General features: G+C 39.0%; 1 protein-coding gene across 1 annotated transcript; it reads right to left on the reverse strand.

Annotated features, from left to right (window-relative positions):
• Positions 1–176: 176 nt before the first annotated feature.
• samhd1 (SAM domain and HD domain 1) lies at positions 177–11,710 on the reverse strand. Its single transcript, XM_039800724.1, has 16 exons — positions 11,356–11,710; positions 11,117–11,183; positions 10,914–10,986; positions 10,266–10,426; positions 9,093–9,208; positions 8,826–8,896; positions 6,876–7,034; positions 5,618–5,718; positions 5,395–5,503; positions 5,203–5,294; positions 4,997–5,112; positions 3,986–4,125; positions 2,592–2,687; positions 2,334–2,438; positions 2,063–2,200; positions 177–1,197 (listed from the first exon to the last, which is right to left on the reverse strand). Exons 1-16 carry the CDS (start codon positions 11,534–11,536, stop codon positions 1,042–1,044), a joined length of 1,881 nt encoding a protein of 626 aa, XP_039656658.1. The 5' UTR covers positions 11,537–11,710; the 3' UTR covers positions 177–1,041.
• Between the last annotated feature and the right edge of the window lie 916 nt (positions 11,711–12,626).

The raw sequence follows: 12,626 nt of genomic DNA on the forward strand, positions 1-12,626 counted from the left end.
GTATTCAGTGAAGCTGTTAATTTTTTGCCTGTTGAATCTTTTGTGCTGGTTTGTTTTACATTTTGTGAAGCTATAGAATTTTAAAATGCTAACAAAATATTTCCTGTAACTATCTATCTCTACTGTATCGAAACTGAGAGCATGATGACCTCTGGTGTTCATTAAGTTGACTTAGATCAGGACGAGAGAGTTTTATTTTCAAACTGTTTTCAAACCCCTTTCAATAAGAATACTATTTACAGGATCTTCCCAAAACCCTTGGTAAGTTTCCCTTCACATTCTTTCAAAAATATTATTCTTTTGTACACGATCAGCAAAATAAAACAACCAGATATGGGATAAGTTGGATGAGATCACATTTTGACAAGAGGAAAACATTTTAAACGGTAACAACAATTCCATTTAAAATGTTGCAGAGATGTGTCATTTGAAAAGAAAAAGTCAATGGGCAAGCTGAGCTACTTACTGTAAGAACAATAAATAAAGCACTAATGCACTTCACAACACACTCAACCAGAAAACACTTAAATACATTCAAAGTAAAGGTCTAAAGTAAGGTAAGGTAAAAACAAATGCTCACTGAGCGTGTGTGTGTATGTAAGCTGTAAAAACACACTGCCCTGAAATATACTGTACACATGTTCAGAGTAAAACATGTTAGCTGACCATGATTTATCGTTCATAACACAAATACATGATAGTAGGCTATTTGATAGCCCATAGTATGAAAACAAATCAACTTAAAATGTAACACTTGCACAAAAGGAAGTCAAATAAAAACCGGATTAATAATTATCAAACTAAAACAAATGTGTATAATGCTCAAGAGGGATGTGTGTAAAAACCCTGAGTACGGACCCTAAATGAGCCACAATGAATCCATTTGTTGTTGAAACTTTAAAATAATTTCTTTGGGTTAATTATTTAGAATTTTGTTCTGCTAACCAACACACTTGCCTTGTAGAAAAATAGAATTGTCACTCAACACTGTCTCATTTGACCAAATGTGTAACAGAGGGGTAGGGGTTTGCTCTCTTCCTCCTAATTAAATGAAAGCTGAATTTTGGCTCTCTTTTGTCCATTGACACTAGCACAGTTTCCTTCCCTGAGGCCGCCCCCTTCGCCATCCTCGCCCTCATTGTTGTTTGACCAGCTGGCTTTTAGCGGAGTCAGCTCAGGTGCTATTATGTCTCCATCCTGTTGTCAACAAAAAGAACAGACAAAAAGAAGTCGTCATTACTAAGGCAGGGCACCACATTGCTTTTACTCCTAATCCCAACTCAGCAAGCGATCATGAGGCTCTGTTAACATAATTCTTCCTTCACAGCTCAATAATGTATGTGGGCTGAATGGGGAATCTAACCTCTAAATGCTAAACTCACGTGGACACTGATTTACTGTGCTCAGAGATGGAAATATAAAAGCATTTCCATCTAAGCCTGCCACTTCCTTCAACTCACATAGCTTAATTAAAATATGTTTGGCTTTCTTTCTGTGTCATTTGGTACAAATTGCAGAATTTTTTTAGTGACAAATTTGTTTGTTTTCCCTCCCCCCCTCTCTAATCTGAGTAGGAGCACTTATATTACAGTACTAAAAACCACACTAATGATATGTGGATTTTTTTTTTCAAACTAGCTCTGTAATAATACTTATTACTAAATTAAAAAGTATAATAAAAAAAAAATTATATTCAAGGCCTAACAAAACATGCTGAATGTATTTCCTAACAAATAAAACAATTCCAGTGTTTTGAAAACAATTTTTTAAATCAGCGCATGTCCACAAACTGTTATTGCCCCCTCTACAGTCTAGTCATATCACCAATGTGCTCTTGGCCTACATGTGCATTATTGAGGGCATCTGGTAGGACACAAGATACCAAGAATACAGGGACCTGCACATTACATTGCTCAGCAGTGCTACTCATGCTCTACATTCACTATTTTTTGTCCATTGTGAAATGTTCCTCCAGTTAGAGGTCGAGGCAATGTGTCCATCCCATGTTCAACAACGAACATTGTCACTGCATACGATTATTGTCAATGCAGATAAATAATACCTGAGGCTTTGAGAAGTTCATGTTCATGCACCACTGGACAAAGTGCTTCTTGGCGGCCTCCAGACTCCTGTCATCAGTCTTCTTGCAGTGGACCCTGATCAGCTGCTCAGCAAACTGCTCTGGGAGAAGTTTAGACACCTGACAAGAATGACAGCACAGAGTTTATTTTGAGGCATACATTCGAGACCGATGCAGTGACAAACATATTCTACACATTAGGAAGAAAATGCTCATAGAGAACATGTAAAGACAGATTAAGATCAGTTCTGACCTGGTTCTTCCGAATCTGGATGGCTGTGGTTAGGTCATCCTTGCAATAGAAACGCACATTGTTGATGGGGTTCTTTTCCTTCATCCCGTAGTCCATAAAAATTACCTAAAAGAGAAGAGGGGGTGGGTGTTAAGATCATCATGTGCAGTAAGCTGCAAAGGTTTAGGCATTAGGTTACAATTAAGCTAAAATTCATAATACATTTAAATAACTATTGGAGCTAAGAGCAAATTGACTGTGTTAGATTTAAAATCTTACATTAACTACAAAGTCCTCTGGCTGCAGACGGACATCCTGGGCGCCGCTCTGAGGGATGGCTCGAGCCAGATCTGCTTCCCAGCTGCGAATCGTCTCCTTATAGAGGAGAAAGAGCAAGAAGTGGATGAGATGTTACTTATTTTATCTTAGCAGGCCCATTATATAAGATTTGAATATATCCAACCACGTGATGAGCAATTTTGTCTGCACAAAATCTTTTCTAAAATCCAATCTAAATCTCCAGTATTTTTGTTGACACAAACAAGTTTCTTTTCATTTATGAGAAAGCTCATTAGCTCCATCAAAACAAACAATGGGTCTGAAATGATTAGTTGATTTAACGGTTGACAGACTGGTTCCAGCTTCTCAAAAGTAATAATATGATGCTTCTCGCGGTTCTTATCATAGTGACTTGAATATCATCAAGCTTTGATTGGACAGAACAAGCAATTTGAAGACATCACCTCAGGCTCTGGGAGAATGCATGTTTCACCATATTCTGACACTGTTTTAGACTTGATAATGAACTAATTAATAAAACGATAAATCATAGATATAATAGATAAATCCAGCTGCAGCCCTACATGACAACTCAAAAGCATCTCAGAATACATTGCAAGACCAGCTAACAACTGCAAACTGAAAACAAACTGCACAAGACAGCAACTAGCTCCTGAAGAAAATATTTTCAACTGATCAACCAATTTAGCCTAAAAAAATTATGAGTACTGCTGTAAACACCCAGCTCAGCCATTCTTACAACATTTGCACATAAACATGGGAAGGACTACTGTAGTTACCACTAATATAATTATTTGCTGATGATGGATGTTATGACAAGCAGATGCAGATGTCTATTCCATTACAGCCAAAGTAGGGTTGCATGATATTGACAAAATGTGATATTGCGATATCGATATGAATTTAGATATTTTTAAACACATGTAAAATTACAAAAGTTACGGAATAACGCATCAAAATAGATTCATAACAAATTAAACAAGTTTTCTTACAACACAAGGTTTATTTCAACTGACAGTCATATTGGACTGGTACAACCTGAATAAATAAATAAGGACCATGTCTACAGAACTGGTTGGACAGTATAAAATAAATAAAGAGAACAGGACACAACTTTTCTTTCACTTCTCTGATTCGTTCCGTTTTGTTGTCTATCTATTTCTTCACTTACACTGTCACTCTGTCGAAATATGCACACCCGTGGTACGCTCCATAGGGTTTGTCACGTAGTGGACCCGTGTGCTGACGTCTGTTACGGTAACTGGCCAATGAAAAGCCACACTTTCGATATAATATTGCGCAACATGATATTGCCATAGCGATATTGAGTCGATATATCTTGCACCCCTAATACAAAGACACAACACACACACCTGGGTGAAACTCATGGGTTTGTCTGCCTGGGTTTGGCCCAGGCACTTATAGAGGCGTCGACAGATGATGTTGCGTAGAATCTGCCTCGATTCAGCCAGCTCCGGGGAGGAGGAGTGCAGTATTTGCTCAAAAATATGATCTACAGGACAAACAGAAAATGAGTAGGCAACAGGTCAGATGAAGCAAACTAAATTACCAAGGTCCAATCCTGTCCTTCATTGAGCGGTATCCAGATTATGCTGTGCTCACTGCCAACTTGGGGAGGACCCACCACAGCTGGGCACATGTAGCCACAGTTTCTAGCCAGTAAACAACAGAGGGAGAATAATTAACATGTGAGAGGAAGAGGAACTAAACTCAAATCATTTGCTTTAATTCTGGAAAGTCCTCCTTGCTGCTTTCTACTGAAAAAAAGAGATTCAACCTTTTTGCCTTGTTTAAGAAGAGATATGTATATGCTAAAGAATCAATTCAAAAGTTATTGGCTATGTTTATGTTTTGTATTTATAGTCATTTAAATTTCTCTAGCCAATAGGAGTGCTTTAAAAAGAAGATAATGTTTTGTATACTTACAATAGCATCTATGGTAATCTCCAGCATAATAAAAAAAAAACTGTATTATTAGATACATCTATCTACTCCAGTTCAATAGCTCCTCCACATATTCTTGCTGTACAAAGTTTATATGTTATAATTTTTGTTAACTTTACGAAAGGTATTAATTCAACTATTTGTGGTGTTGTTGTACTGGACTGCATATATTGCTAAAAGTTTAGTGAATAAAGTGTGGTGTACTGGAGTTGTGTGACGTGTTTTCTTTTTTTTTTTTTTTAAGTAATCACTTAACTTAACTTGAAAACAAAAACTGTATGAAAATATAATGTTGTGATGACAGTGCAAGTTAGAATGTTGAATGCATGTTTTTAGTGCTATTTAGGTTATTTAGTGGCCAATTCTCCCTGTCTTAATGTTAAAACACAAGCTCACAGCACACAGTGGTTTTTACAGACCTGTCAGCTTGGTGTAGGCCTCCATGTCATCTATGGCTGTGGAGAGAGTGAACATCTTCCCTTCTGAGCCTTCAATCTGTATGTGCTTGTCTGCTTTTAAAAAGGCCTCTGCAATCCTGGATGATCATACCCAACAAATGATCATGTTTATGCATACCGCACAATAGAGTGAATTGTTAAGCAAAGAAAACCTACTAGCTACTCACATAGTTTCTATGATGTTGCCCACTTTGTGCTGGTAGGCTCTTCTGTGGAGACAGTTCCTCGTATGGAACATGTCATACAGATTACCCACCTCCTGTTAAAAGAAGTATGTGCATTTTTAGCCACAACTAATCATCTAAATGGATTGTTGTTTTAAAAAGCTGTTCGAAGAGCAGATATAACAAAGTCAGCACCTTGTCTCTAGTGCAGATGTGCTTCTGCCCGTCCACCTCACACACCCTGGCAAACTTTAGGAAGCGGCGATAGTCAAAGTTGTTCTGGATGCCCAGGTGGTAGCAGTCCCTGAGAAGAGGCAGAGTGAAGAAATGTGTTAAACTAAACAGAAACATGAATGAATATTCAATGTATGATTTGGGAAATTATTATCAAACAAACTAACAGATCAATAAGCCCCACCTGGCAAAGTAGTCCCACTTGTCCACATCAATGCCATTTCTTTTGTTGGCCACGATTTCATAGAGGAAGGACTTGTCTTCTGTACGGCCTTTATATGGCCACTGTGGAGATGACAGACAATTATACAGGCAATCTGATTGGTCAACTAGACATTTAGAACGTGATCCAATCAGCATGATAGCACACGGTGCTCATTACACACATTACTCCGCCATAAATCACAAACCATTTGCAGAAGCTGTCTAACAAATTTAAATAAAATGATTCATCGGATTAAAAGAGTTAGTCTTACCGCTGGAGTTAACTGTTATTTAAAAATGTTTGGCTCACTTTAGCTGTGCCAGTGATTCAGTGACACGGCACTATCTTAAAAATAGTCTAACTTTACATGTGAAGTTTGCGTGCATAGTAGCTAAATCCGTCTATGGAGCAGATATCTTAGTTACAACAAGATTAAGTTAGCACGGCGGTTTTGTGTTTATATGTGTGGTATTTATTCAGAAATGCAACAATCTCTACAAAGCCTTAACGTTAGCTCAAGTTGTCTGGCTGACTCACACAGACTAGAAATCGTCTCTGTGCTAGGTCGTTTGGGTCAGCATACTCGCTGGAGTAGTAAACTAGGTTTCATTGCATAGGAGTCTAATGACGTGTATCTCTTTTATTTTGTCAGTAACCATTATGGCAATGTTACAGGAGAGGTTGAGCTTTACTGTCATTATTGGCTATTTTATTTTTGGACTATTTTATTTATTTCATTGTTTTAAGCATGCTTTGTGCAGCTATACGTATATACTGTTTGTCTGTCGAGCTTCTGTGTTACTGATTGCCATGTCAAATTCCTGTGTGTCTGTTGATGCATTTGGCGAATAAAGGGATTCTGATTCTGATGCTTGCGGACCTTGGAGCTTGGCCGCATCACGTGCCAATAATGGCGGTAAAGCACACCTTCTGGTGTAATAATGCTTAATAGCAACATCAGAATCAGCTTTATTGTCCAAGTATGTTTAAGCATACAATGAATTTGACTCTGGTTTCTGGTGGTTTTCAATGTTTTGATACACTGCTACGAACAAATGTGCAGGAAGATACGCACAACACATACAGCTAAAACCAAGGACGAACAAAGCTAAAAGATAAGCAAACATTAATACATAACTATTATTTACAAGTGAATAGGTGTTAAAATAAATACACACACACACATAAGTATATACAAACAACAAATGGACAACAACACACAGTAGAGTTATTTCACCTTCTGGCCTTGAGCTGCATTAGTGTCCGGTGGTCCAGCGATCTGTTCTTTAATAAACTCCAGGTCCTCGGGTAGCACCAGGCCGTGCTGCTCCATCACCGGCTTCAGGCCGTTGTCTTTTACCAGGTAATCAAACATGTCGAGAGAGGCGTTCTCATGCTGCAACGTACACAGACTCGCATATTAATATTGGAGTGTTAATGGTCCCAATTTGAAAGTGAAAGCTCAATGACTCATCATTCAAATAGAAAGCGCTTATCTCAGCCTAAACATGACAGGATATGAATGTGAATCCTTATCTTATCTCACGTTCACTGGACAGCTAGTCTGTGGTCATAACTTACACAATGACTGTGTGCCTTGTAGTTCTTGTCAGTGATTATTATCATTCTGAACACTGCAATCACTATCTTAGCCATCAACTGTCATACAAGTCAAATGACATCATAACTGCCTATAAAAAGCCTCTGTAAAATGAGATGCTGCTTAATGCTGTAACTTCACACCATCTCGTAGAGCAGGAAATAACTTTAAGGCCCTGACACACCAACCCGATGGCCGACCGTCGGCAGAAAAGGCAGTCGGACTGATCAGTCGGCTCCCCGAAGTCCAAAAAGTGCCTTGGAACACACCGAAGCCACGCCGACTTGAGCATACGTTCTGCGCGTGCGTGAGACGTAACATGTCTTCATAACTGCAGGCGGCGCTAATCTGTACTGTCGCCCCAAAAAATGAAAACCGGAAATGACGAACGCATCACGTGGGTCTGGCTTCTTCAGCCGACAATAATGGCGGCTCGTTTGGATTATGATCTGGTATTTTACGAAAACAGTTCACTGAAAAAGGGTTTCTGAAAACATTTTAACATTTAAAAGATTTTCGTCACATTGTGAGAGGCGTTCGTCAGCCTCATCCCGCTCGTTATTTCCGGGCTAGCCCTCCAATCATATTGGCCATCGAGTCCGACTTCCCACCCTCCGATTCAACATGTCAAATCGGCCAAAATGAAGGCCGACGGCTCCTCCGACTGACAACGGCACGAATTACCAATTTAAAAAGGGAGAATGAAAGGAGGGCAAACTGTGTCATAACAGATGGTGCCAAGAAGGGAGTTTATATTGGTATTTTTACACCTATTTGAGAGTTATGTAATAAGAGGATTACTGACTGACAGGTAGATCGTTCCAGCAATACTAACAGCTCATACCGTACCTATTGGACTCATAGATGATTTGATGCAAAGAAAGTCTTTAGGTTGCAGTGCACTACATTATATAGAAGATAAAAACACTCAAGATTCACCAATGTCTAAAGTGGGTGACTAAGAGAGACCTCAAGGCCTTTTCCAGTTACTTTTCAAAAATAGCCAGCACTTTTGACATCTGGTAACCATTCCTGTCTTCCTGTCTTCCTTTTTTCCCCCGCTTGTTCCCATTTATGTCTTTTTGAAAATATCTTGCTAAAGCAGTCACTTACTTATTGTTAGGGCACTGGAATAGTCAGTTTTGAGATGTGTGGCCAAACAAACTGAACGGAGATGCCCTTTGAAACAATTATTCTTAATGGTTATTCAGTTCAGGTGACATGCACGTCTGGGCTAGTATGTTGTTGTGGTGAATCAAAGGGTGTTCCTTTGCATCTCCTTGATTGCCAAATAACTTTCTGATGAATCATAACACCGGTTTAATACCTCAGCAAAACAGAACATGCCAACAATACATAAATGAGTCATTAAGCAGTCAGAAGACTAGAAGAGACTTTCTCAGATTGTCTGCACTTTCCAACTGAGAAAAAAAGTGGATTTACATAATCTGCCTTTGCAACTAATACCTCGAGGGAAAGAAACTAATGCCAGTACAGGAACTAATTCTTATTTTGGCTCACTGTTTTGTTTGACACTTACTGCATATGGCAAAGGAAAATAAAAATAAAAACCACATTGTTTCTTACCTTCCAGGAAATTCCCGGACGTGCTTTGGGGATGAACTTCCCGTCAAACATATGGGAAAATGGCCCATGTCCTGGAAAAGGTCGATAAAAAAAAGTTATCGATTTCGCGGTGTGTCAACTTTGCACTAAGCTACTTGTGTCCTATTTGGATCTGGAAAATAGAAGGTAATAAAATAAAGTTTCACTTCCATTTGTACTCATGCCCACACCCACTACTTGTGACTTAGGTTAAAACGTGAAACCTGTGAGAACCTGCGGAGCACTCACCCAGGTCATGGCAGAGCCCAGCGATCTGCACACAAAGGATGTCTCTGCGAGAGATGAGGAGTTCTGGCTGCCTCTCATTCAGAGCTTGTACAAGTTGCCCTGCCAAGTGACCCACCCTGTACCAGCACACAACAAAACAACTCAGATATACAATGAAAGTTCAAATAAATAACCATATAAATAGATAAATGTTGGACTCAGACTTTATGTAACATTTGGTAATACAACTTCCAAGCGTTACAGACCTCTTCATTGGTTACTGCTCTCAAGAAATCTTTGCAATGAGTTAATTCAAACAGAAAAATTGAACATTTTTGTAAGTGGAATGTGCCCTACAATGTAATCATATAACGTACTGATTTAATTTCCTGCCACACCTTGTAGAAAACATTGCTATACAGTACAGGCCAAAAGTTTGGACACACCTTCTCAAATGCGTTTCCTTTTATTTTCATGACTATTTACATTGTAGATTCTCACTGAAGGCATCAAAACTATGAATGAACACATATGGAATTATGTACTTAACAAAAAAGTGTGAAATAACTAAAAACATGTCTCATATTTTAGATTCCTCAAAGTAGCCACCCTTTGCTTTTTTATTAATAAGGGGAAAAATTCCACTAATTAATCCTGACAAGGCACACGTGTGAAGTGAAAACCATTTCAGGTGACTACCTCATGAAGCTCATTGAGAGAACACCAAGGGTTTGCAGAGTTATCAAAAAAGCAAAGGGTGGCTACTTTGAAGAATCTAAAATATAAGACATGTTTTCAGTTATTTCACACTTTTTTGTTAAGTACATAATTCCATATGTGTTCATTCATAGTTTTGATGCCTTCAGTGAGAATCTACAATGTAAATAGTCATGAAAATAAAAAGGAAACACATTGAATGAGAAGGTGTGTCCAAACTTTTGGCCTGTACTATATACTATTGCCATCAACACATCGTGGTGGTCGCTCTTATACGGCCTGGCCCGCTGGATGCCATACTAAAGTTGTGCAACTATAGCGTTATAAAACATAAAGTGTAGGCAACTTTTAAACATAAGTCCCGATTGAATGATTAATGTGAGAAAACATTCTATTTTGTATTAGTCAGCAACCTTTTAATATACTTCTGTTTGTCACTTTGGTCCTAATAAACGCTGCGTCTAACTGAGGACATACCCAATGCAGTGCTCAAAGCGGTTGTGGGAGGCTCCAGGAAAAACAAAGTAGGTCCCTCCAAGCTGCTTGAGGTTTCGTAGTCTCTGGAACTGAGGTGTGTCGATGATTTTGATGAGAAGAGGGTGCAACTCCACATGCCCGTGGATGGGATCATTAAACACCTGGCAGAAGACAGGACAACAGACAGCTAGGGGACTTACTTCACCATTCATAATCAAAACATATAGCCAGTCTGTGTGTTAAACTTTGGCTGGCAGGGTGGTTTGAAGCCATTTTTTATTAAGACACCAGGAATAAAACCATTTATCATAATACACTTTACTAACAACTTTACAGCATAAAAACAAAACAAAAAACAGAATAAGACATGGCTGAGGATAAGCAGATTTGAAGCAGGTTAAAATGTCATTAAACTGGAAACACTTGCACCATGCTGAGGCGTCACCGTGAAATCATGATCAAGGAACTGTCTTCATTACGCACCCCACACGATCTTCACCTTTTATTCACATTGTAACCTGTTTTTCTTGTTCACCCTTGATGACTAACTCCGTTGTTTATTCTACAAATTCCTCTTCTTTATTCTAGGTCTTTCTTATCCCTTTAGCCTCGAAAGTGTAGTATTGTGATAGGCCTAACAGCTGATACCTTATTTGCCTCTGCTTCTATCTGCCACAGCTTCCTGAGGCTGTGTAGGATCTGCAGACGGTCACCAAGGTACCTAGACATGAAAGGATGAGGGTGAGGAGAAAAGTGAGGTGTAAGATTGTCATGTGGTCACTTATCTTTGACACCATTGTTAGCTTTGGTCTAAGCAAATTTCACAAATCCCACAATTCGGACACACTTACTTTATGCCAATCTTCTCCAGATCAGCATCCTTGAGATACCGCAGCCCGATGCCTGTGATTTTTTGTGCTGGATAACAGAGCAAACATAACTGTATTACAAATCTTCTTATATGTTACAACAACACACAAATAGGGACAGAACGTTAACGTTAGCGGCAATAATAAACAGCTTTCTATTGACTAGCTAGATAGCCTCGATAAAATACGATCTATTTAAGCCAGCACACCAGAAAACCAACCTTTAAATGTATCTTCCCATTCTCCGAGACCTTCTCCTCGCAGGTATCGACATGTTTCCTCTACTCCCCATCGCATGTAGTCCGAGTCCAGCAGCCGGACCACTGACACTCTCTTCTCCGGCGTTTTGAAGCTGTCATTAGGGGTCACAACTGCCCCTAACGGTCGTTTTCTGTTCTCCATATTGGTCTACGAAAACAGGCGGTAATTTGGGTTAGTCAGAAGAGTGGATACCGGCAAAAATACAGCCGGTAATGTTTCCCACGTTGACTGCAGCAGCTGATCCGGTAGCTAGTTCTGCACAGAAGACACTCGGGCGGCGGTGAAACTAGTTACCCGGGTTTTGTTTCTACACCGGCTTCGTCAAGCTAAACCTAAACACAGACAACGCTTCCGGTGACTGTTTTCAAAACAAAAGTCTCTAAAACTTTTAGCCTTAGCTACCTGAATACAACAGGGTTGTATTTACTGTAAACCTACTTTTCTTGGTAGTGTTCTCCGGTATTTCTAGCGTGTGGTTAGTAATTGGGCTACAATTTCTCTTGTGTTTAGATAATGCAATATGACGAGACAGTCTAGGCTACACCCAGGTTGAAGCTGGGTAGACTCTTTGTCTCTGGCAGCTTCAATCTTTCTGTGTTACACTATGTAAATTTATTTATTTATTACTCTGTCACCTCCTACAGACGTGTGCAATATTCCATTTCTTATTAATCTGTATCTTATTTATCTGTATAATCCTACTTATCTGTGTATAAGAGAGGTGTTTAGTTTATTTCAATCAATCAATCACATAAATACACAACATCACTTACATAACATAAATGATAAAAAAGTGTCACCTTAGTTCATGCAGTGTTATCTTAACTCCTTTATAATCAATATTCAATTCAATTCAATTTATAGTATCAAATCATAACACAAGTTATCTCGAGACACTTTACAGATAGAGTAGGTCTAGACCACACTCTATAATTTACAAAGCCCCAACAATTACAGTAATTCCCTCAAGAGCAAGCAGCGCGACAGTGGCGAGGATGCATGGACTAGTTTTTCCGCATCGTTTTGAGACATGATATTCCTAATTTTGGCAATGTTACGAAGATGAAAAAAGGCTGTTCTTGAGGTTTGTTTTAGATGGGCGTTAAAGGATATATCCTGATCAAAAATAACTCCTAGATTTCTGACAGTAGTGCTGGAGGCCAGGGCAATACCATCCAGAGTAGCTAAGTCTTTTCAATACTGATTGAAAAGGTGTAGGTTGAAGCATTTG

This window comes from Perca fluviatilis, chromosome 5 (genome assembly GCF_010015445.1).
Source record: "Perca fluviatilis chromosome 5, GENO_Pfluv_1.0, whole genome shotgun sequence".
Lineage (NCBI taxonomy): Eukaryota > Metazoa > Chordata > Actinopteri > Perciformes > Percidae > Perca > Perca fluviatilis.